The sequence below is a fragment of the Hyla sarda genome, chromosome 3 (assembly GCF_029499605.1).
Source record: "Hyla sarda isolate aHylSar1 chromosome 3, aHylSar1.hap1, whole genome shotgun sequence".
NCBI lineage: Eukaryota > Metazoa > Chordata > Amphibia > Anura > Hylidae > Hyla > Hyla sarda.
This window is the reverse complement of record NC_079191.1, coordinates 74,129,473-74,155,961: the sequence shown is the minus strand read 5'-3', so window position 1 is coordinate 74,155,961 and position 26,489 is coordinate 74,129,473. Positions and strand designations below refer to the sequence as shown.

General features: G+C 43.5%; 2 protein-coding genes across 3 annotated transcripts in view; one reads left to right on the top strand and one right to left on the bottom strand.

The window, feature by feature from the left end:
* Nucleotides 1-26,022, bottom strand: part of LOC130361405 (uncharacterized) — a 94,144-nt gene extending 68,122 nt beyond the window's left edge. Inside the window, exon 1 of one of the 2 annotated variants that reach the window (XM_056564357.1) lies at nucleotides 25,971-26,022. Coding sequence is in view for 1 of the 2 variants with exons in the window: in XM_056564359.1 (XP_056420334.1) it covers nucleotides 25,971-25,977 (7 nt within the window). In the remaining variant the exon portion in view is untranslated. The remainder of the gene's footprint in view (nucleotides 1-25,970) is intronic. The other variant, XM_056564359.1, reaches the window with a different exon arrangement.
* Nucleotides 622-16,462, top strand: SF3B6 (splicing factor 3b subunit 6). The gene is made up of 4 exons (XM_056564360.1): nucleotides 622-780; nucleotides 3,282-3,400; nucleotides 13,226-13,364; nucleotides 13,787-16,462. The coding sequence occupies exons 1-4, from the start codon at nucleotides 751-753 to the stop codon at nucleotides 13,874-13,876; spliced, it is 378 nt and encodes a 125-aa protein (XP_056420335.1). The 5' UTR covers nucleotides 622-750; the 3' UTR covers nucleotides 13,877-16,462.
* Nucleotides 26,023-26,489: the final 467 nt, after the last annotated feature.

Below are 26,489 nucleotides of genomic sequence, written 5' to 3'. Positions count from 1 at the left end.
CTTAACATATGACAACCATTATCATGTGATCAATAACCATGTGACCATATCAAAGGTCCTTTACACATAATATACAATTATACAGATTATAGGGGTACAGTGCAGGTGAGTCCTGGTATGTTGCTGATAGGGGATGCATATCCTATACTGGGACATCACACGGGCATGCTGGGAATTGTAGTTTTGCAATAGCTGGAGTAACACTATTTGGGAAACATTACTATAGGACAGTGTTTCCCAACCAGGGTGGGTCCAGCTTTTGCAAAACTACAACTCCCAGCATGGCCGGACAGCCTTCGGCTGTCCGGGCATGCTGGGAGTTGTAGTTTTGCAGCAGCTGGAGGCACCCTGGCTGGGAAGCACTGCTATAGGAGTATGGAGATGATAATAATACACAACTCCCTGGTTCTCTAGGAAAGTATTTCTGGCAGCATAGGACATGTGAAGTGCCACTAGAATATTTCTCTCATAACAGTACCAGAGTGCCCCCATAGCAATGTCTATACACAATACAACAGCCGCCTTTAGGAAACAATGCAAAATAAAATCCACGGCTTCGACTAATCACGGCGGCCACATAACGAGGTCACGTGACTGCCGCCCGACATCTCCCTACAGTGCGCCGGAAGTGGTGTGAGTATTGTGATTACGTCACGGACTGTAGGTTTCTCTTCCGGTTCGTCAGGCAGGGGGGCTGAGACTTGTGTTTTTCTCGTCGTCTCCGGGAATTTTCTTCTATAAGCGGCAAAGATGGCGATGCAAGCGGCAAAACGTGCGAATGTGAGTCCTACCGGGAGGAGGAGTGGTGTGACCGGAGGGGCTGGATGTTACGGTGTAGTGTACGGTAGAGTAGCGCTGTGTACCGTGACGGTATATAAAATACACGGTACAGGGGCGGAATCTTTATAGCAGTGTGTGGGACAGGAGGCTTTTCAGTTGGTTTGATACTATAATTCCCAGCACTTACAGTACCGACCCAGGTGGGTTGTAGTTCCTGTAGAGTGGCCCATTTTAAAGGGCTGTACCATATAGGAGAAGTAGTAGTTATACACCAGATAGCAGACATGAACCTTATTACTGTTTTGCTTTTGGTGCAAAACTACAATTCCCCAACATGCCCCAACATACAGTTCCCCTAGCGTGTCCTGGCACGAGGCTACAATTACCCCAACATGCCCTGGCGTAAGGCTACAATTCCCATCAGTGCCCGCACAGCAGAGCTACAATTCCCATCAGTGCCCGCACAGCAGAGCTACAATTCCCATCAGTGCCCGCACAGCAGAGCTACAATTCCCATCAGTGCCCGCACAGCAGAGCTACAATTCCCATCAGTGCCCGCAGAGCAGAGCTACAATTCCCATCAGTGCCCGCACAGCAGAGCTACAATTCCCATCAGTGCCCGCACAGCAGAGCTACAATTCCCATCAGTGCCCGCACAGCAGAGCTACAATTCCCATCAGTGCCCGCACAGCAGAGCTACAATTCCCATCAGTGCCCGCACAGCAGAGCTACAATTCCCATCAGTGCCCGCACAGCCTTTCAACTCTCCGGACATGATGGGAATTGTAGTTTTGCAACAGCTGGAGAGCCGCTGGTGGGGTGACATTGCATCACACGCCAATCTTTGTACTATTCATTTATCTCTTTTATTCTTGTATACTGAAATCCTTACACTCTACTGTTTCTGTCTCGGTCTACGAGATCTCTGCTTACTTTCTGTGAATAGGATATTGCTGTATCTCTAGACAATGGTTCTTGAGCAGTCTGCACTTAGTGCTGATGCATCTTGCCTGCACTAACCTATTTCTAAAAAACCCCCTTTATAGAAAAAGGTTTAGGCCAGTGGTCTCAAACTGTGGCCCTCCAGATGTTGCAAAACTTCAACTCCCAGCGCTGGTTTAGGCGGAGTTCACACCTGTTTTGGAGGCTGCCTCACGTTTCTTGTCAAAAATACAGGACAAAATAGCACTGCATGAAGAATGTCATTATTCCCTTTAATGGCTAGAACCTAGTCAAGACATCTAGTATCTATGCTCAGATGAATGTATAACAGAAGTCACAGGACTTTTACAAGGGCTAACAAAAGTGTCCTGATGAATCTGTGACCGCTGCGGATCGGAAAGGATGATGGGGTCTGCGGTTGATGCCTCCTTGGTCGTCTAGTAAATACAGTGATGCCTCAAGATACAATAGTTTCAACATACAATGGTCTTTTCTGGACCATTGTAACTTGAAACCAGACTCAACATACAATGCGACAGACAGTCCAGATCTGTGCAACATGTCACAACTGGAGGAACTGACCAATCAGAATGGGCATTTTACTGGTAAATCACCTCTATTACTGAAGTGCATGCACTGACTGGTGTCTGGTAGCGCCCCCTACAGTACAGGGAGGAATTACAAGTTCTGTACTACTCCTTACCTGTGCCGGGTTTAGCTGCTCCTTTGGACACCATTTGGGACACTGTGTGTACTGTATAGGACCCTGAAGAAGCTCCTGCCCTCTACATAAACCATTGTTTCCCAACCAGGGTGCCTCCAGCTGTTGCAAAACTACAACTCCCAGCATGCCCGGACAGCCAACGGCTGTCCGGGCATGCTGGGAGTTGTAGTTTTGCAACAGCTGGATGCACCCTGGTTGGGAAACACTCACATAGACAGCGAATTACAGCTCCCAGCAGATCTTTCTTACTTTTATATGTAAGGATTTGCTTTATCTGTATTAGTTATCTACTTATTTATCTTTAATTCTCACTTTTTCCTATTTTTGGATGACATTTTGGAGGCTTCAGAACCAATTACCAGGTTTCCATAGAGTTATGGTCTCAACATACAATGGTTTCAACATACAATGGTCGTCCTGGAACCAATTAATATTGTAACTTGAGGGACCACTGTATATCTTTACTGATAACACAGATGAGATAGATGTCACCTTATATGTCATTACAGGGAAGCATTCATGAGGGTTGTTGCCCTTATATAATGTGGAATATTTTGGTATACAGTTGAGGATTTCCTTGTACTAAGTCCACGGTCTTTCTGTGCATATGTTTAATGTGCCTATGTGTGATTTATAGAATGCCCACGAGCACAGACCCAGACAGGTCCTCCCATTGTCCGTGGTCTTTTTTGCTAAATAGTGGGGCACATACCTTCATACTGACGCTGGAGAGGAGGTTTGTTGGTGTCACTGTTGTTTGTTCCGATAATGTTCACTGCAGGGATTTCAGCACCATAACATATATATAGTGATAGACATTTGCCCTCTCTTTCAGATTCGCTTACCCCCAGAGGTGAACCGCATCTTGTACATCAGGAACTTACCATATAAAATCACTGGGGAGGAAATGTACGACATTTTTGGGAAATATGGCCCAATCCGGCAGATAAGAGTGTAAGTTGATTTTTTTTATTATTATATGCAATTCTACTAGTCCCACTTTTTAGCTGTATCATGATAGGATCTTTTCTCATATACCGTATATACTCGAGTATAAGCCGAGTTTTTCAGCACGATTTTTCGTGCTGAAAACACCCCCCTCGGCTTATACTCGAGTGAACTCCCCCACCCACAGTGGTCTTCAACCTGCGGACCTCCAGAGGTTTCAAAACTACAACTGTCAGCAAGCCCGGGCAGCCATCGGCTGTCCGGGCTTGCTGGGAGTTGTAGTTTTGAAACCTCCGGAGGTCCGCAGGTTGAAGACCACTGCGGCCTTCGACATCATCCAGCCCCCTCTCACCCCCCTTTAGTTCTGTACAGTACTCACCGGTGGGATAGTGGTTCCGGGCTGCTATCTTCACCGGGGAGGCCTCTTCTAAGCGCTTCGGGCCCGGCCTCAGAATAGTCACGTTGCCTTGACAACGACGCAGAGGTGCGTTCATTGCCAACGTTACTTCTGCGTCATTGTCAAGGCAACGCCTCTATTCCGGGCCGGAAGCGCGGAGAAGAGGAGCCCCCGGTGAAGATAGCAGCCCGAAACCTCTATCCCACCGGACCACCTCCTCTCCGGACAGCCCTGCAGGACCGGAGCAGCCCCGAGCGGAGGTGAGTACTCAGAACTAAAGGGGGTGAGAGGGAGCTGGATGATGTCGAAGGCCGCAGTGGTCTTCAACCTGCGGACCTCCGGAGGTTTCAAAACTACAACTCCCAGCAAGCCCGGACAGCCGATGGCTGCCCGGGCTTGCTGGGAGTTGTAGTTTTGAAACCTCTGGAGGTCCGCAGGTTAAAGACCACTGAGGGCGGATGATAAGAGGATGATGGAGGGGGGGGGGGGTGTGGGATGATGAAGGGGGGTGTGTGGGATGATGACAAGAGGATGATGAAGGGGGGAGGGGGGTGGGGATGATGAAGGGGGGTGTGTGGGATGATGACAAGGGGATGATGAAGGGGGGATGTGTGGGATGATGACAAGGGGATGATGGGGGTCTGGATGATTACAGGCGGTGATGATGATGAGGATGTTAATGACGGGTCTGGATGATGACGGGGGATGATGTATTTCCCACCCTAGGCTTATACTCGAGTCAATAACTTTTCCTGGGATTTTGGGTTGAAATTAGGGGTCTCGGCTTATACTCGGGTCGGCTTATACTCGAGTATATACGGTACTTATCCCATGTTGTCCTTAAAGGGGTACTCCGGTGGAATACATTTTTATTTATTTATTTTTTAAATCAATTGGTGCCAGAAAGTTAAACAGATTTGTAAATGACTTCTATTAAAAAATCTTCCATTACTTATCAGCTGCAGTATGTTACAGAGGAAATTCTTTTCTTTTTGAATTTCTTTTTTGTCTTGTCCACAGTGCTCTCTGTTGACACCTGATGTCTGTATCAAGAACTGTCCAGAGCAGGAGACAATCCCAATAGCAAACCTATGCTGCTCTGGACAGTTCCTGACACGGACAGAGGTGTCAGCAGAGAGCACTGTGGACAAGACAGAAAAGAAATTCAAAAAGAAAAGAATTTCCTCTGTAGCATACAGCTGCTAATAAGTACAGATAGGATTAAGATTTTTAAAGGGGTACTCCGGTGTAAAACTTTTTTTATTTTTATTTTTTATCAACTGGTGCCAGAAAGTTACAGATATGTAAATTACTTTTATAAAAAAAAATCTTAATCCTTTCAGTACTTATTAGCAGCTGAATAGTACAGAGGAAATTCTTTTCTTTTTGGAACACAGAGCTCTCTGCTGACATCTCTGTCCATTTTAAGAACTGTCCAAAGTAGGAGAAAATCCACATAGCAAACATATGCTGCTCTGGACAGTTCCTAACATGGACAGAGATGTCAGCAGAGAGCACTGTGGTCGTGATGTCAGCAGAGAGCTCTGTGTTCCAAAAAGAAAATAATTTCCTCTGTAGTATTCATCAGCTAATAAGTACTGGAAGGAATAAGATTTTTTAATAGAAGTAATTTACAAATCTGTTTAACTTTCTGGCCCCAGTTGATTTAAAAAAAAAAAAAAAAAATGTTTTCCACCAGAGTACCCCTTTATGGCTGCTACCTTTTTCCTAAAGTGTAATTCCAATGTTGGTCCAGCGGCAGGATACCCGTTTAAATCTTCCGGCAACTTCAGGATATTAGTAGATGGATTTACTTAGAGTCCCATAGATTTCTGGCTATTCTAATGAGCAAGTATTGGGCTACAAGTTGCAACAAGATTTAAACAGGTATCCTGCCGCTGGACCAACATTGGAGTTAAACTTTTGGAAAAGGTAACAGCCACAGCTTCACAGGGGATTCCCAGGACTGGTATATTTATGCCCTGTCCAGTATGAGATTGTTGGGGGCCTGGCTTCACTTGGTCACCTTTAATCTATGTCCACACAGAAAATTTCCATGCTAGCATTCCCCCGACAGCGGACCACCAGCAGAATATGCCAGCACTAGGACCGCTCGGAAATGTGCCATCTCATAGAGCAGTGCTCCCCAACCTTTTTATCGTCGCAGACCGGTAAACATTTGATAATTTTTCCGTGGCCCTCTTGTTAATTTAGTAGGTCCCCTTTGTTAAATAGTTAAACATGTCACCTCAATAGCTAGATAGCGCCCCTAAAAAGTAGGTTCCCATATTAAGTCGGTAGCCCCCCCACTTCAGGAAGGTATGTCCCTTTATCAGGTAGGCAGTTAGGGTTCCCCTAGTAAATAATGTCCCAGATAGATATGTGCCCCCAGTTTATGGAAAGGGTGGGCTCCCCCAGTAGGCGGACAAAGCCCCAGATAGATATGACCCCCATCAGGTAGGGCTCCCCCATATGAAGACAGGCCCCCAAATAGATATGACCCCCCATCAGGTAGGGCTCCCCAGTAGGTAGACATGGCCCCAGTTAAATATGATCCCCATCACTGATGGGGGTCATATCTATCTGGGGCATGTCTACCTACTGGGGAGCCCTACCTGATGATCAGGTAGGTTTTCCCAATAGGTTTATACAGGCCCTCAGATATATATTACCCCTGGTATTTAAACAATTATGCCCCCAAAGAATATAGTTTTGCCCCTGGTGATCGGGCAGGTCCTCATATTAGGCAAGTTTCTCATTCACTCAGAATTCACACAGGTCCGCTCACACTGTTACTGTACTTACATCTCCATGCAGCAGTCTATAACGAGACTTCCTTGGGGGGACGTCAGCGTCCTGACGTCCTGAGCTGCGAATGTGATGGTGTCACCTATCGCGCACATCCCTGCAAGGAAGTCTCGTTATAGACTGCTGCAGGGAGATGTAAGTACAGTAACAGTGTGAGCGGACCTGTGTGAATTCTTCAGGCACTTAGCGCTGCACTTCAGGCACTTAGGTTTGCCTTTCGGCCAATCAGGAAGCGGGAGGGCCTGCTCCCTGATTGGCCAGGAGGAGGATCAGTGTAACAATAGCGAATTTTCATTCGCTATTGTCACACAATGGGCGGGCTCGGGAGGGCGCAATGCTCTGCGCCTCAGCCGCCACAGTAAAATTATTTAAAGTTCCTTGTGCGGCCCGGTACTGTCTGATCTACGGACCGGTCCGCGGCCCAGGGGTTGGGGAACACTCTCTTAGAGGACAATGCATTTCTGCACATACTCTGCAGAAAGAATAGACATGTCTAGTCTTTCTGCAGACTCCGTAACCCGGATGTGCACAGTGCAGCAGCATTCCATTGATATCAATGGGACTCTGCTGTGGCAGAATCTCAGTTCGGAATTATAATGCCAAATTCCAATGTGTGAACATAGCCTTATTGTTTACCGAGAACAATTCCGTACATGAAAGTGAATAGGACTAAGCTGTAATACCAGGCACAGCCACTGCCATTTATGCACTTGCTGGAATACCTTGGTCAGCAGGCGGGGTGCCGGGGTGGGTGGGGATGGGTCAGACCTCCACTGACCTGATACTGATATACTTGGTGTACTCATTTGTCACCACTTTTAAAACCTCGAGTACAACATACAAGACAAATTGTATCCTTTAGTATAAGGGGGCGCTATAATCTTGTGTCAAAGGACGTGATGATCTGTGATACACCCCAAATCTAATAAAACTTAGGAGGTTTATTTGTTCAGTCAAGTACAGGACACAACATAATGAAAGTAATCAAAACAAAGAAATCTATACAGAATTTTAGAAGAATCCCACCGCCTCCCACTGCTGAAATAGTCCACATTAACCCCTTCATGACTCGGGGTACTTTCATTTTTCCTCCTTACATTGAAAAAAATCATAACGCTTTCAATTTTGCATCTTGAAATCCATATGATGGCTTATTTTTTGCGCCACCAATTCTACTTTGTAATGACATCAGTCAAAAAACACCATTATGTAACTTTTGGGGGCTTCCGTTTCTACGCAGTACATTTTTTTGTAACAATGACACATGGTCCCAGTAGGTCCATACATTAAAATGATACCCTACTTATGTAGGTTTGATTTTTGTCGCACTTCTGGAAAGAATCATAACTACATGCAGGAAAATCTATACGTTTAAAATTACTTCTATTAAAAAATGTTAATCCTACCAGTACATTTTAGGGGCTGTATACTACAGAGGAAATGGTTTTTCTTTTTTGGATTTCTCTGATGTCATGACCACAGTGCTCTCTGCTGACCTCTGCTGTCCATTTTAGGAACTGTCCAGAGCAGGAGAAAATCCCCATAGCAAACATATATGCTGCTCTGGACAGTTCCTAAAATGGACAGCAGAGAGCACTGTGGGCTTGGCAGAAGAGAAATCCAAAAAAGAAAAGCATTTCCTCTGTAATATACAGACCCTAAAAAGTACTGGAAGGATTAAGATTTTTTTTTTTTATGGAAGTAATTTACAAATCTGTTTAACTTTCTGGCACTAGTTGATGAAAAAAAAAAAAAAAAAAGTTTCCATGGGAGTACCCCTTTAAGACCCCTGAGGAAGCTGTCAAGAAACAGACATTTCCATTGGGGCAGGTTTACAGTTGGTTAGGACAGTGTCCTCCAAACTGTGTGTCTCCAGCTGTTGCAAAACTACAACTCCCAGCATGCCCGGACAGCCAAAGGCTGTCCAGGCATGCTGGGAGTTGTAGTTTTGCAACAGCTGGAGACACACAGTTTTGAGGACACTGGGTTAGAAGACCCTCTATTTTGTATATTACCTTATTTCTCTTGGATATGTTTTTCTGAGGAATTGATCATTTCTGGAGCTGTTTCCAGAGCTGTAATACACCAATCCACTAGGCAGTTCACAAGGTTTATACAGAGTATGTTCTGCTGTATTGTTGGAAAGATGGGTTTTAGCTATGTAGTCTTCCGAGGATCTAAAGAAACAAATCTGAAAGTATGACTGCAAAATACTGAATATTATAGGATGTCTGCAAGTAAGTAAGGACAATACTGATGGTTCCCAGGTACCAAAATCCTAAACACAGCTCTTGTGGGGACTCGGGAATAAAAAACAAATCTTAGCCCGGTATAGAAGCCAGAAATGACTGCTGTGCGAATCACTTGATGTTTTTCCTTTTTTCTTAGTTATAGCAGAGTCCCCTAAATTGTGCTGTATACTGCTGCTTCTTCTATTAGGATGGACTACATACCCCACACACTGCGCTGTCATGTAGTAAAGTAACAGAATATTGTATGTCCTTTAACCTGTGACTTGGCGCTGGCCTCAGCTAGATGTGATTTTTCTTGTCGCGATCACGCTCAAGATTACGACAATTATTTTCCCATTACTGGAAATGACATAATTGGCTCGGCCCCTCCTGAGTGACATTACAGGAAACTCTGTGTTCTCTTAAGTATAATCCATTACTCCATCCCACCACATGCTGTTACAGCGGCTCTGGGAGAAGTGATGAGCAATTGGGTTTTGGTTTTTGTCACATATAACAATATTAATTCGTATTTGGGCTGTCGGTAAATGCATTTAACCAGATCAAGATGTAAGATTTAACAGACCTGCCAGTAAAGTGCTGAACGCATGGATTTTAATGTTAGTATGGTCACACGTGCCAAATTTTACTGCAGCTGATTTTGCCACCCATTGACTTAAGTGGGTAGGAAAATAAGCAGCAACAAATATGCAGCAAAATACAGCACTCTGCCCTAAAGTATATCTAGTCACAGCAAGCAGTAGAACTGCAGAAATAAAAACCTTAAAGGGGTAGTACTCCGCTGATCAGCATTTGGGACAGACTGTTCCGAACGCTGGAGCCAGCACCGGGAGCTCGTGACGTCATAGCCCCACCCCCTCAATGCAAGTCTATGGGAGGGGGCGTGACAGCAGTAGACTTGCATAGACTTGCTTTGAGGGGGTGGAGCGTGATGTCATGAGGGGGCGTGGTGTGATGTCATGAGGGGGTGGACCTATGATGTCACGAGCTCCCGGCTTCAGCGTTCGGAACAGTTCCAAACGTTGAGTAGCGTGAGAATCCAGTTTAATGTGTCAGTCCTTTACAACATAAATACAGAGCATCACTTTTAAGTACAAAAAACTAAATTGTATGTTGTGATATATAAGGTTAATAACTTGGGCTTTAAAGGGGTACTCCCATGGAAAACTTTTTTTTTTTTTTTTATCAACTGGTGCCAGAAAGTTAAACAGATTTGTAAATTACTTCTATTAAAAAAAAATCTTAATCCTTCCAGTACTTATTAGCTTCTGAATACTACAGAGGAAATTATTTTCTTTTTGGAACACAGTGCTCTCTGCTGACATCATGACCACAGTGCTCTCTGCTGACATCTCTGTCCATTTTAGGAACTGTCCAGAGCAGCATATGTTTGCTATGGGGATTTTCTCCTACTCTGGACAGTTCTTAAAATGGACAGAGGTGTCAGCAGAGAGCACTGTGGCCATGATGTCAGCAGAGAGCTCTGTGTTCCAAAAAGAAAACCATTTCCTCTGTAGTATTCAGCAGCTAATAAGTACTGGAAGGATTAAGATTTTTTTTTTTTTATAGAAGTAATTTACAAATCTTTTTAACTTTCTGGCACCAGTTGATAAAAAAAAAACAAAAAAAAAAAAACGTTTTCCATGGGAGTACCCCTTTAAGGAGGCTCTGCCACATAAGTAAAAAGGGGTTATTTCAAGATTAAAGGAAAACTGTCAGTAAAGTCACCCACACTAACCAGTAGTACTAGCTGGTAGTGCGGGTGATACTGATTAAAATGAGGCCTACCTTGCCCGCATCTGTCCCTACATTTGTCTGTCCGTTTAAAAAAAAAAAATGCTAATGAGGCACAAGTGGCCCAGGCAGGGTTACGAACCGAGCCTCTGGCACTGTGAAGTAAGTGCTGTTTATTCAGTGCTTTGTCTGGCTAATGAGTATTCATTCCCTCCCTTCGCCTCCCACTCTGTGAGCGCTTCTACTGCACATGTAGGGCTGCAGCTAACAATTATTTTGGAAAAAACACCAAAATGACAAGAAAAGAGGTTTAACTGATTCTACTTGAAAAATTATATACAATGGCAATATTAACCTGTTAAGGACCAATGACGTACCGGTACGTCCTGGGTCCTTTCCCTATCTATAACGCGGGGCCGCATGCTATTCACCCTTTAGATGCGGCGTTCAAAGTTGAACGCCGCATCTAAAGTGAAAGTAAGCCAATGCCGGTTAGCTCAGGGAGCTGTTTGGGATCGCCGCTATGAAATCGCCATATCCCGAACAGCTGCTGGACACGAGGAGGATCCCTACCTGCCTACTGGTGTCCGATCGCCGAATGACTGCTCAGTGGCTGAGATCCAGGCATGAGCAGTCAAGCGGCAGAATCGTCGATCACTGGTTTCTTATGAGAAACCAGTGATCAATGTAAAATATCAGTGTGTGCAGTGTTATAGGTCCCTATGGGAGCTATAACACTGCAAGAAAAAAAGTGAATAAAGATCGTTTAACCCCTTCCCTAATAAAAGTTTGAATCACCCCCCTTTTCCCACTTAAAAAAACAAACAGTGTAAATAAAAATAAACATATGTGGTATCGCTGTGTGCGGAAATGTCTGAATGATAAAAATATATTGTTAATTAAACCGCACGGTCAATGGCGTATGCGCAAAAAAATTCCAAAATCCAAAATAGTGCATTTTTGGTCACTTTTTATATCATGAAAAAAGGAATAAGAAGCTAACAAAAAGTCTGATCAATACAAAAATGGTACCGCTAAAAATGTCAGATCATGGCACAAAAAATGAGCCCTCATACCGGCCCTTACGCAGAAGAATAAAAAAGTTATAGGGGTCAGAAGATGACAATTACTGCATGTAGTTATGATTTTTTCCAGAAGTACGACAAAATCAAACCTACATAAGTAGGGTATCATTTTAACCCCTTAAGTACTCAGCCTATTTGGACTCAGACAATTTTATTTTTACGTTTTCGTTTTTACCTCGCCTTCAAAAAATCATAAATCATCCACAGACTAGTATGAGGGCTTGTTTTTTGCACGACCAGTTGTCCTTTGTAATGACATCACTCACTTTACCATAAAATGTATGGCGCAACCAAAAAAATATGTGGGGGAAAATGGAAAAGAAAACCACAATTTAGAAAATTTGGGAAGGTTTAGTTTTCACACCGTACAATTTACGGTATAGATGACGTTTTCTTTATTCTCTGGGTCAATACGAATAAAATGATACCCATGATAAGATACTTTTCTATTACTGTTGCGCTTAAAAAAAAAAAAAATTGCAAACTGTTTAACCAAATTAGTACGTTTAAAATCCCCCTATTTTGAAGACCTATAACTTTTTCATTTTTCCGTATAAATGGCGGTATGAGGGCTCATTTTTTGCGCCGTGAATCTGTACTTTTTATTGATACCATATTTGCTTATATAAAACTTTTAATACTTTTTTTAATGAATTTTTTGGGGAATAAAATGTTATAAAAAAAAAGCAGCTATTTTTGAATTTTTTTTTTTACGTTCACGCCGTTCACCGTACGGTATCATTAACATTTTATTTTAATAGTTGGGATATTTACGCACGCGGCGATACCAAAAATGTATATAAAATATTTTTTACACTTTTTGGGGGTGAAATAGGGAAATGGGACAATTTACGTTTTTATTGGGGGAGGGGGTTTTTCAAATTTTTTTACTTTTATTTTTTACTTTTATTTTTACACTACATAGGGGACTATTTATAGCAATCATTCGATTGCTAATACTGTTCAGTGCTATGTATAGGACATAGCACTGATCGGCATGATTGGTCATCTTCTGCTCTGGTCTGCTCGATCGCAGACCAGAGCAGAAGACCATGGGAGATGGCCGGAGCAAGGTGAGGGGACCTCCGGCCACCATTCTGGATGATCGGATTGCCGCGACGGTTTAATATACGATATATTTTTATAATTCGGACATTTCCGCACGCGGCGATACCACATGTTTATTTTTATTTACACTGTTTTTTTAAATGGGAAAAGGGTGGTGATTCAAACTTTTAATAGGTAAGGGGATAAATGATCTTTACTCACTTTTTTTTTCTCCCATAGGGACCTATAACACTGCACACACTGATCTTTATCATTGACCAGTGGTTTCTAATAGGAAACCATTGATCAATGATTTTGCCACTTGGCTGCTCATGCCTGGATCTCAGGCACTGAGCAGTCATTCGGCGATCGGACAGCATGGAGGCAGGTAGGGACCCTCCGGCTGTCCTGTAAGCTGTTTGGGATGCCGCGATTTCGATGCAGTAATCATACAGTATGTAATAATGGGGTAAACAACTCAATTCTCTCATTGTCTTATCTCTTGCAGAGGGAACACACCAGAGACCAGGGGTACCGCATACGTTGTATACGAAGACATCTTTGATGCCAAGAATGCCTGTGATCATCTGTCCGGCTTCAACGTGTGTAACAGATATCTGGTGGTCCTGTACTACAATGCAAACAGAGTAAGTTGTGTTATACAAGACCTGGATTTCTAGAATCTGACATCTAATAATCTGGCAATTACTGTCTGTATCTTGGCAAAGAAAGTGCATTAGAATCCAGAATCTCATCGGAAGAGAAAGAAGACAGGGAAAATGTCCCAAAAGAGGGGCATCACCCGTTGGACTCGCTTCTGTGAGCCAGGGTAGAACATCACTCAGAGTGCTTCCCACCATGACAAACCTGACTTGTCTTATTTTAGCGGTTGCAGCTGATGCCTGGGATTAGAGAAGCCAGACCTGCAGATCAACTGGATTGACCCTTTAAAGGGGTACTCCGCTGCTCAGTGTTTGGAACAAACTGTTCATCATTTTAACTTTAAAGCCTCCAGGTTTATTATGTTATTAGTAATAGTGATGTTTTATTCTATTTTTTTCTTTTTCAGGCATTTCAAAAGATGGATACCAAAAAGAAAGAGGAACAGCTCAAGCTTCTGAAAGAGAAATATGGCATCAACACAGATCCCCCAAAATAAAACTGAGTCTCTATATACATTTTTTTTCTATTTTAAATTGTGTATAGTTCCTGAGGTTTTTTCTTTTATTTTTTGTAAGGGAAGGACACATGGACTGAATATTTGTTATGTTTTCCCATGAGATGTTTAAAAAAAAAAAAAAAGACAATACAAACAGTGATTTCTTCAGCACAAAGCTACATGACTCGTGGAGACTACAATTCATTGAAAACTTTTTCTGTGGCTTTGAGGCCTTCTTGTGTTGGTTCTCAGATCGGTACTTTGGTCCTGTACGTGTTTCATGCTGAACATAGATGGATGTAGATACCAATAAACACAAATCACTTTTTCATATAAAAAGCTGTATTCACTGACCAAAAAAGCAGCCAAGGAACAATAATTAAAATGGCAGGTAATCAGCACTTCTAGATAGCGTCTCGCATACATATTTTAAGCTCACACCTGGATAGATGCTTTAAAGTGATGTTCTCAGCTCCAACATTGAGGAATACATTTATGAAAGATGTGGGTCCTGTTTCTTTTGCCTGCACCTATGCAGAGAATAGGTGCCCACTAACCTACCCATGTGTGCAGCTACCTTTTGCATTCATCCATTACTTCTTAGAATGCAGTTAAATAGTGGAAAAAAATTGCTATACTTACCTTTCTTACACCATCACTGTCACACTGTTTACAGCAGGACAGGGCTCTGTTACAGCAATGGGAGAGTAAGGAAAGGAAGTATTTTTTTTTTTCTAACTCTCTTGAGCACAGTAAGGCTATGTTCCGCACAAATTCCGATATTCCGCCAGCATTGCGGACAAGTTTTTTGGGGGAATTTTTGTGGTGCTCAAAATGCTGAATTCTGCCAAAATTAGAAGCCCTAATAAGTTTAATGGTGTTGCGTCTGTAATTCTGCAGAATGTAAAGACAAGTCCTTAAATTTCGCAGAATAGGACAGATGAATCACATTAAACTTGTGTATTGCTATAATAGACTTCAACACATGTTCGCCTCTGCATACTCCCATTAACAACAAGGTCCTTAGCAACAAGAGATTTAAGGCAACAAGTGTGCTTATATGACAGTACATTGTTATGAAATATGGAGAGTTCTAAGGAGGGCCCATGATGGACATTGAAGCAGCATCTGCTACACAGGATGGCCGGGAGTACAGAAGAACACGTGATTCTGTACTGGGTCACCATATAAATAAATTAAAAAAAACATTCTCTCGGCTTCCCACAAATTTAATAGCCTAAAAGCGCCATAAAAGGATGAAGAAAACCCCATTAGTGTCTGGCGTTTCATATCACCCTATTGATTCCAAACTAAAATGTACCCGCAGCGAGCATGGTGTTTTTATTTTTTTATTTTTGTTTACAAACACGCCAAGTGTAATCCCAGCTTAAATGAATGTTTTCACAATAGCTTGGGACAGGCTGCAGACTGTGCTATGTATTTGCATAGTCGTGGCGTACAGCATGTGCTGCATTTATGTGGCGGCTTTCTGCTGGCATATATGGCTTTCCAAAGGATAGGGGAAAAGATGTCTGGTCATGGAGGTCCTGCCGCTGGGACCTCCGCGATCTCCATGCAGCTGGGTTGTTGCAGCGCGGTCCTGACTTCACTGCGCCCCCCCCATTCATGTCTATGGGAGGTGGCGTGAAGTTACGACCCCCACCGCATAAACCCAGCGCTCTAAACATACTGTTTAGAATGACGAGTACTGCATGGAGATCGCAAGGGTCCCAGCAGCGGGACCCCCGTGATCAGAGATCTTATAACCTATTCTTTAAATAGGGGATAAGATGTCTAGGACTGGAGTACCCCTTTAACCCATTAACCACCCAGGGCGTACCTGTACACCCTTGGGATTTCCGGTCCCTGTACAGCAATCATTCAGCATGCACCCCATGCAAACCCCTTGCGGCGATCGGTCCCCCATGTCGCCGATCGCTGCAAATCACTGATCTCACCTCCCATGAGTCTACTCAGATCTCTATCCTATGCCAGATCACTAAGGCATACTCAAACATGTCTTCTATCATATCCATGTAGTGTATTTACTAACGTATGAAAGGACTCCGCCACTCCCTGCACTTATCACAATACACGAGGGCTGCAGCCTGGCTCATACGGTTTGTTCTACCCACTGGCATCCAAAACACACATGGAAAAAATGATATTAATAAAGAAGTGACGACTTGAATGACACAAGAAATTCTCAGAAGGAACAAAACAGTTTCCCAATTACCAGAAGAATAGTACGGTAAGTGAACACAGCACCTGCACGTACTACTACTACAGAGGGAAGGGGATTAACATCAACCTCGTGTGGAATGTTTTGTAACCTTTTTCTTATTGTTCCAAAGCATTTAAAACAAATAGATGAAGCAACTTTCTCTTTAGTCTCGATTAAAAACATCCTAACGTAAGCAACCGTATGTGTCTTCATGGACTACAAACTAACCCTGTGTTGTCTGACTCTTGTTAACATACATTTGGCAAACGGGCTGTAGACTTGGCCATGTATATACAGTCATCTATAGCACTGCTGGAACTGTATGTGCGGTTTATGTGTTTCCTATTGACTTTACAAAAGAGAGCTCTATATTAAATAAAGATTATTCTCCAAATCTGCAACTCTGAGACCATGTTCGAGACGGCACCTATCACCCTTTAGCAGCAGGAGTGAGGTGGCACTGGTGCCACCTCACGATCGTCCAGATTCAGGACTCCTGCTGTGTGTCCTTAACGGTACCTGCTCCGCCCCTATTACGGAGGGTGAGAGCGGGTGCCAGGAGTCAGCGTCAGGCAGGATCTGGAAGAGCAGCAGCAGGAGGTAAGGCAGTGCCTCCTGCTGTTGCCTAGCAAAAACTCCCAGCATGCACAAAAGGGCATGCTGGGAGTTGTTGTTATGCAACAGCTGAAGGCACAATTACAACTCCCAGTATGCCCTTTGGTAGTTTGTGCATGCTTGGGATTGTAGTTATGCAATAGCTGGAGGCACATTTTTTTCTATGAAATAGAGTGCCTCCAGCTGTTGCATGACTACAACCCCCACCATGCACTGACAGCCAAAGGGCATGCTGGTAGTTGCAGTAGTGTGCCTCAGCTTTTGCATAACTACAAGTCCCAGCATGCACTTCAGCTGTAAGTTAATGCTGAGAGTTGTAGTTTTGCAACAGCTGAAGGCACACTGGTTGCGAAACACAGAGTTTGTTACCTAACTCAGTGTTTCGCAAACAGTGTGCCTCCAGCTGTTGAAAACTACAAGTCCCAGTATGCACTGAAAGACCGCGGTTGCTGGGAGTTGTAGTTTTGCAGCAGCTGGAGGCACACTGGTTGTGAAACACTGAGTTAAGTAACAAGCTCTGTGTTTTGCAACCAGTGGGCCTCCAGCTGTTGCATAACTTCAACCGACAGCATTCACGGAGAGCCAAAGGGCATGCTGGGAGTTGTAGTTGGAACTCCAGCTGTTGCAAAACTACAACTCTTAGCATGCCCTTTTGGCTGTGCATTCTTAGAGTTGTCGCTAAGCAACAGCAGGAGGTGAACAGGCCTCACCTCCTGCTGTATCCTGCCGCTGCTGCGGTCACTGCTCCTGTCCGCCGCAGTTTTGCAGCACCTGGAGGTGGCTGATTGTTACAGCGGTTCTGACATAAACAGAAAAAAAATACCCACATGTGACCCCATTTTGGAAACTACGCCCCGCATGGAACGTAACAAGGGGTATAGTGAGCACAGGTGTTTGAGGAATTTTCGTTAAACTTGGACATGAAAATGACTTTTTTATTTATTTTTTTACCAAAATGCTGGTGTTATCTCAAATTTTTCATTTTCACAAGGGGTACTAGGAAAAAATCCCCCATATGTGGATGTAAAGTGCTCTGCTGGCGCACTACAGGGCTCTGAAGAGAAGGAGCGTCATTGGGCTTTTGGAGAGAGAATTTGGCTGGAATTGAAGGCCATGTGTTTTTATAAAGCCCCCATGGTGCCAGAACAATGGACCCCCCCCACATGTGACCCCATTTTGGAAACTACACCCCTCACAGAATGTAATAAGGGGTACAGTGAGCATTTATGCCCCACTGGTGTCTATGACAGATTTTTTTGAACAGTGGTCCATGAAAATGAAACATTTTATTTTTCATTTGCACAGCCCACTGTTCCAAGGATCTGCCAAACGCCAGTAGGATGTAAATGCTCACTGCACTCCTTATTACATTCCGTGAGTAGTGTAGTTTCCAAAATGGGGTCACCTGTGGGGGGGGGTCCACTGTTCTGGCACCACGGGGGGCTTTGTAAACGCATATGGCCTTCTTCCATTCCAAACAAATTCTCTCTCCAAAAGCCCAATGGCGCTCCTTCTCTTCTGAGCATTGTAGTGCGCCAGCAGAGCACTTTACATCCACATATGGGGTATTTCCATACTGAAAGGAAATGGGGTTACAAATTTTGGGGGGCATTTTCTCCTATTACCTCTTGTAAAAATGGTAGATTTGAGAAAAAAATGCATTTTAGTGAAAAAAAATTTTTCAATTACACATCCGACTTTAATGAAAAGTCGTCAAACACCTGTGGGGTGTTACGGCTCACTGTACACCTTGTTACGTGCCTTGAGGGGTGTAGTTTCCAAATTAGTATGCCATGTGGGTTTTTTAATTTTTTTAATTTATTTTTTTTATTTTTTTTTGCTGTTCTGGCACCACAGTGGCTTCCTAAATGCGACATGCCCCCCAAAAACCATTTCAGTAAAATTTGCTTTCAAAAGGCCAAATGTGACTCCTTCTCTTCTGAGCATTGTAGTTCGCCCGCAGTGCACTTGACGTCCACACATGGGGTATGACCATACTCAGAAGCAATGGGGTTACAACTTTTGCAGGGCATTTTCTCCTATTACCCCTTGAAAAATAGTTTCTCCTATTACCCCTTGAAAAGTTTGGGTGAAAAACTGCATTTTAGTGAGAAAAAAAAAAAGATTTCATTTACACATTCGACTTTAACGAAAAGTTAAAAAATAAAGTGTGGGGTGTTAAGGCTCACTGTACCCCTTGTTACGTTCCTTGAGGGGTGTAGTTTCCAATATAGGTTTTTTTTTTTTTTTTGCGCTGTTCTGGCACCATGGGGATTCCTAAATGCGACATGCCCCCCCAAAAACCATTTCAGCAAAATTAAACCCCCAAAATCCCATTGTCGCTTCTGAGCCCTCTAGTGCACCCACAGAGCACTTTACATCCTTTTCCAATGGTAGCAATGCAAAAGACTTTTGCATTGCTACCATTAAAAAAGGGGACCCAGCTCCCCGAAACGCGTCTGGTTTAGACTGCTATAATCTGCACTTTTATCGGGACACCTATCTGGCTATCCTCACCTCTACATCTGACCCCCGTGCCGTTGGAGCAGAGAGGCACTTCACAGCGCTGCCACACGCTGTTAAACTCCTCTTCAACACCGGACCCCTCTCTCATCTGCTCCCGTGCTACCGGGTCTGAGAGGCATCCAGGACATCACCACCACCGGACTCTTTTACATCTTCCCGTGCCGTCGGGTCAAAGGAGACGTACCACAAATACATCTGTAAATGCTGCCGTATGCCGGCAATCGTCCTCCTCCAGGAGCCGGTAAGAGGCGCTAACTTTGCTTCTCATTTACCCGGTCTCCGTGCTGTCGGAGATAGAGGATTATTGTTCTTAATGCGCGCACAAACTGTTACAGTGGGCATTTATTTAGGAGCCTCCAGCGCTCCCAAAACTGCTATTTGACTTTGTTAACCCACTAGCCCGAATATATTTTACTCTCAAGGCTTAACAATCTATTTCCCGCAACAGTGCATATTTTATGTATATTTTATGTACAATATAGGTCTTAATATTCTTTTAATATGTTTTGTACAGTCTGTGGCAAGGGCCCTGCCCAGACTATAGAACATCATTGAGACCATTATTCAATAAATACAATTTATCTATTTATGCTTTAGACACTTCTTCTTATTCCCTCAATTTTTTTTCCTATTTCCCCTATACCTAGTAGGACTGCATCTTTTTCTGTTTTACGAAATTATCCTTTTGGCACAAGGGTAGGTGCAACGCAGTATCCTCGGTGAAGGTTTTCTTACTAATATATTTGCGTTGAGCTTCCCCCCCCTTTAAAAAAAAGTAAAAACATGTCAACTTTATGATAAAAACATAAAGTAGACATATTGGCCCTCATTTACTTAGAAAATCGGGTTGTAAGTCTATCTTGCTTTCTTACCCGACTGCTTTTTTCCCCTGGTATTTATTATTATGTCGCATCCTGTTTGTCGCACGTGGGTTTTGTAGGTTTTGGTTTCCAACTCCTCTGAGCTGTCGGGAAAAAATCCACAACAATTCAACAAATTCGGGTTGGAAACCTTAATAAATACGTGGGAAAGCTCAGAAATGTCGAGTTACGCCCCTTTTTCGGGTTTGGGAGAATCCACATCGGGTCCATCGGGAAAAAATGTCGCATTGTGTCGCAGACTGGCGCACGATGTCTGCGACATGGCGCAGACAAAGATGCGCCAAAAAAAAAACCGACAAAAGAAGTCGGGTTTAAAATAGTAAATGAGGGCCAATGTATATGTGAATCAATATATAATGGCCCTCATTTACTAAGAAAATCGGGTTGTAAGTCTATGTTGCTTTCTTACCCGACTGCTTTTTTCCCCTGGTATTTATTATTATGTCGCATCCTGTTTGTCGCATGTGGGTTTTGTTGGTTTTGGTTTCCAACTCCTCTGAGCTGTCGGGAAAAAATCCACAACAATTCAACAAATTCGGGTTGGAAACCTTTATAAATACGTGGGAAAGGTCATAAATGTCGGGTTACGCCCCTTTTTCGGGTTTGGGAGAATCCACATCGGGTCCGTCGGGAAAAAATGTTGCATCGTGTCGCAGACTGGCGCACGATGTCTGCGACATGGCGCAGACAAAGATGCGACAAAAAAACCCGTCAAAAGAGGTTGGGTTTAGAATAGTAAATGAGGGCCAATTTATTTGGGATGTCTATTTTCCTTATAAGCAGAGAGCTTCAAAGTTGAAAAAAAATGCAAAATTTTCACATTTTTTCACCAAGAAATTATGCAAGTATCGACAAAAATTTACTACTAACATAAAGTAGAATATGTCACGAAAAAACAATCTCGGAATCAGAATGAAAAATAAAAACATCCCAGATTTATTAATGCTTAAAGTGACAGTGGTCAGATGTGCAAAAAAAAATGCTTGGGTCCTTAACCCCTTAAGGACTCAGCCAGGGCCAGATTAAGGCTGCCTGGAAGACGGAGCACTTCATTATGTTGGGGCCCCTCCCCCCCGACAGTTCCCCCCCCCCCTACAGTTCCCCCACATTAGGTGCAGTATAGCTCCCCAACATTAGGTGCAGTACAGTTCCCCCACATTAGGTGCAGTACAATCCCCCACATTAGGCGCATTATAGTTCCCCCACATTAGGTGCAGTATAGTTCCCCCACATTAGGCGCATTATAGTTCCCCCCACATTAGGCGCATTATAGTTTCCCCCCACATTAGGCGCATTATAGTTCCCCAATATTAGGCGCAGTATAGTTCCCCAACATTAGGCGCATTATAGTCCCCCACATTAGGCGCAGTACAGTTCCCCCACATTAGGTACAGTATAATTCCCCCAAATTAGGTGCAGTATAGTTCCCCACATTCGGTGCAGAATAGTCCCCCACATTATGTGCAGTATAATTCCCCCACATTAGGTGTAGTATAGTTCCCCACATTAGGTACCGTATAGCTCCCCACATTAGGTGCAGTATAGTTCCCCAAATTAGGTGCAGTATAGCTCCCCCACATTAGGTGCAGTACAGTTCCCCCACATTAGGTACAGTATAGTTCCCCACATTAGGTGAAGTACAGTTCCCCCACATTAGGTGCAGTATTGTTCCCCCACATTAGGTGCAGTACAGTTCCCCCACATTAGGTGCAGTACAGTTCCCCCACATTAGGTGCAGTACAGTTCCCCCACATTAGGTGCAGTACAGTTCCCCCACATTAGGTGCAGTATAGTTCCCCCACATTAGGTGCAGTATAGTTCCCCACATTAGGTGCAGAATAGTCCCCCACATTACATGCAATATAGTCCCCCACATTATGTGCAGTATAGTTCCCCCACATTAGGTGCAGTAGAGTTCCCCCACATTAGGTTCAGTAGAGTTCCCCCACATTAGGTGCAGTAGAGTTCCCCCACATTAGGTGCAGTAGAGTTCCCCCACATTAGGTGCAGTATAGTTCCCCCACATTAGGTACAGTATAGCTCCCCACATTAGGCGCAGTATAGTTCCCCCACATTAGGCGTAGTATAGTTCCCCCACATTAGGTACAGTATAGTTCCCCACATTAGGTACCGTATAGCTCCCCACATTAGGTGCAGTATAGTTCCCCACATTAGGTGCAGTATAGTTCCCCACATTAGGTGCAGTACAGTTCCCCCACATTAGGTGCAGTACAGTTCCCCCACATTAGGTGCAGTACAGTTCCCCCACATTAGGTGCAGTACAGTTCCCCCACATTAGGTGCAGTACAGTTCCCCCACATTAGGTGCAGTACAGTTCCCCCACATTAGGTGCAGTATAGTTTCCCCACATTAGGTGCAGTACAGTTCCCCCACATTAGGTACAATATAGCTCCCCACATTAGGTGCAGTACAGTTCCCCTACATTAGGTGTAGTATAGTTCCCCCACATTAGGTACAGTATAGCTCCACACATTAGGTGCCATATAGCTCCCCCACATTAGGTGCAGTACAGTTCCCCAACATTAGGTACAGTATAGCTCCCCACATTAGGTGCAGTACAGTTCCCCCACATTAGGTGCAGTGTAGTTCCCCCACATTAGGTGCAGTATAGTTCCCCCACATTAGGTGCAGTACAGTTCCCCCACATTAGGTACAGTATAGCTCCCCACATTAGGTGCAGTATAGTTCCCCCACATTAGGTGTAGTATAGTTCCCCCACATTAGGTACAGTATTGTTCCCCACATGAGGTACAGTATAGCTCCCCACATTAGGTGCAGTATAGTTCCCCACATTAGGTGCAGTATAGCTCCCCCACATTAGGTGCAGTACAGTTCCACCACAGACATACAGCCTGCAGCCATATACAGTGTATGGCTGGAGGCTGTATGTCTGTGTACTGCCCCACTTCAGTGTTCCGACCACCGCTCCTCCGGGCCATAGCAGTAGCTCCCGGGAGCAGAGGTCGGAACACTGAAGATGACGTGCCGCTGGTAACTTACCGTGCGCGCGCGTCCTCCTCACTGCTCCGCTCCGCTGTTCTCCCATAGCGCACGCACGGGACGTCAGTGACGTCCCTGCGTGTGCGACCTCCCGGTGACCCCTGCGTTTATCGCAGGGGGCCGCCGCAGAGTGGTAACCGCCGGGACATCCTTGTGTCTCGAAAAGATTTTTCCAGACACAGGGATGTTCCAAGTGTGACGGGGGCCCCCTGCGCCGTGACCCCGCATCACAGCGGGTCAGTCCCGGCTGCTAATGACAGCCGGGACCCTGGGCTAACAGCGTGCGGCACCGATCATTGTGCCGCGCGCTGTTAACCCTGATTTTATCGCGATGTCCCGATCAGCCCGACTGAGCTGCCGGGAAGCGTTTACTTTTGTTTTCAGACGCGGCGGTCAACTTTGATCACCGCGTCTGAAAACAAAAGTAAACGCTTCCCGGCAGCTCAGTCGGGCTGATCGGGACATCGCGATAAAATCGCGATGTTCCGATCAGCTGGGAGGCAGGCGAAGGTCTCCTTACCTGGCTCCGGGGCGTCCGATCGCCGATTGATTGCTCCAAGCCTGAGCTACAGGCTTGAGCAATCAAGCCCCTATCTGACTGATCCGTGCAAAGCTATGGCTTTGCAGGGATCAGCATAGGAGATCAGTGTGTGCAGTGTTATAGGTCCCTATGGGAGCTATAACACTGCAAAAAAAAAAAGTGAAAAAAAGTTAACAAAGGTCATTTAACCCCTTCCCTAATAAAAGTTTGAATCCCCTTTTCCCATTGAAAAAAAAACTGTGTAAATAAAAATAAACATATTTGGTATCGCCACGTGCGTAAATGTCCGAACTATAAAAATATATCATTAAATTAAATATCATTATCATTAAATCGCACGGTCAATGGCGTACGCGCAAAAAAAATTCGAAAGTCCAAAATAGCGTATTTTTGGTCACTTTTTATATCATAAAAAAATTTATAAAAAGCGATCAAAAAGTCCGATCAACACAAAAATGGTATCGATAAAAACTTCACAACACGGCGCAAAAAATTAGCCCTCTTACCGGCCCGTACGCAGAGAAATAAAAAAGTTACAGTGATCAGAAGATGACAATTTTAAACGTATGCATTTTCCTGCATGTAGTTATGATTTTTTTCAGAAGTACGACAAAATCAAACCTATATAGGTAGGGTATCATTTTAACCGTATGGACCTACAGAATAATGATAAGGTGTCATTTTGACCAAAAAATGCACTGCGTAGAAAGTGTGTCTTTAAAAAAATCTCAAGCTTTTTAACCAAATTAGTACATTTAAAATCCCTCTATTTTGACAATATTTGGGGAATAAAGCAGCACTTTTGGACTTTTTTAAAAAAATGTTTACTCCGTTCACCGTATGGGATCATTAACATGATATTTTGATAATTTGGAAATTTACGCAAATTACGTAAATTAATTATAATTTTTTTTACACTTTTTGGGAGTAAAATGGAAAAAATTGACAATTTACTTTTTCATCGCCCCCTGAGGAAGCGATTTTACAGCGAACTGGTCGTTGGGGTTGATATAGGTATAGTTTGGCACCCCTGTATTATGTTTGGCCTCCTTCTTTTGGTCTCAGGTCTGCAATAGTTTTGCATTCATGCACTTTAAAGTGGTACTCCTGTGGAAAACTTTTTTTTTTTTTTAATCAACTGGTGCCAGAAAGTTAAACAGATTTGTAAATCCCTTCTATTAAAAAATCTTAATCCTTCCAGTACTTTTTAGAGGCTGTATACTAAAGAGAAATCGAAAAAAGAAATTCCTGGACAGTTCCTAAAATGGACAGCAGTGGTCAGTAGAGAGCACTGTGGTCGTGACATCAGAGGAAATGCATTTCTTTTTGGGATTTCTCTTTAGTATACAGCCCCTAAAAAGTACTGGAAGGATTAAGATTTTTTAATAGAAGTGATTTAGAAATCTGTTTAACCAGAAAAAAAAGTTTTACACGGGAGTACCCCTTTAACCTGTCATCCTGTTTACTATACTGTGTTTATCCATTGATTTAACCTGTTCCATCTTCTGTGTATGTTCTGAGGGTTGAGCCTTCCTACCTATAAGTGTATGTTTCTGGTGCTGTCTTCTTTTTTGTATATGTATTTTTTATGTGATTTTATTGTGTAATGAAATAAAAGATATACCTTTTATATTTTGGTAAAAAAAAAAAAAAAAATCGTTCTAGTGGTGCATTCTTTCTCTTATTTGGTGTAAGATCATATTGATGCACCCTTCATCTGCACTTGTTGGCAGGGCTGTCTATATCGGTGTATAATGTTTATTATAGAAATGTAGTGTGTTGCTCGCGAATATTCGCAATTCGAATTTTATTTGCGAATATCGCATATTCGCGAATATTCGCGAATATAGAGCTATATATTCGTAATTACGAATATTCCTATTTAAATTTTTTTTTTTCACAGTACACATCACAGTGATCATCCCTCTCTGCTTCCAGCTTATGTGGTGTAAGAAGGCTCTAATACTACTGTGTGAGATTGGTGTGCGAATTTTCGCATATACGAAAATTTGCATATGATAATTTTCGCATATGCGAATGTTAGCTTATGTTAATTTTTTGTATGCACATTTTTGCATTTGTTAATTTTCGCACACGCGAATATTCGCATATGCGAAAATAAAACGAGAACATTACGAATTTGCGAATATTTGCGAATATGACGAATATTCGTCCATATATTCGCGAATATTCGCGAATTCGAATATGGCCTATGCCGCTCAACACTATAGAAATGCACATGGAACTGCACTAAAGACCTTTTGGACACAACAATGTGACACTTACCAGTCATGTGTATGAATCTGCCTTCCCGGGTCCCTACGGTGGCCAACATCGGCCCTTACTGATGAAGAATGAGCAGGAGCCGTGTTATTTCTGCTCAGTGCTGCTCTCTGGTGGACAATGGTTATGACATCACATGTGTGACACGCTGTTACCTCCTGGGAGTTCTATTTGAGCAGTGCTGCTCTCTGGCTGAAAAAAAAAATATATATACATATTCTGCATGACTGTTATCTAAGGGATTTTTGGCAATTTGTATAAAAATAGCGCTACTCCCCGTGGGTGCGTTAAATTTGTTTCTCCTAACCAGACACTCAGTATTTGTAATATAATTTGGTGGCCGAGATTGACATATACAAGGTCAGAGACCCCCTGTGGCTGTCCAGCTGTTGCAAAACTACAACTCCCAACATGCCCTGACAGCCTTCGGCTGTCAGGGCATGCTGGGAGTTGTAGTTTTGCAACATCTGGACGGAGATCTGTCGGAAGGGGGGGGGGGGGGGAAACACCATCTTTGTGGCA

Excerpts from the sequence above, each read along its gene's own strand:
- SF3B6 (XM_056564360.1), top strand. The coding sequence starts at position 751 with ATGGCGATGCAAGCGGCAAAACGTGCGAAT. Across the intron at positions 781-3,281 it reads AAGCGGCAAAACGTGCGAAT|ATTCGCTTACCCCCAGAGGT; the intron begins GTGAGTCCTACC and ends CCTCTCTTTCAG. Across the intron at positions 3,401-13,225 it reads CCAATCCGGCAGATAAGAGT|AGGGAACACACCAGAGACCA; the intron begins GTAAGTTGATTT and ends TATCTCTTGCAG.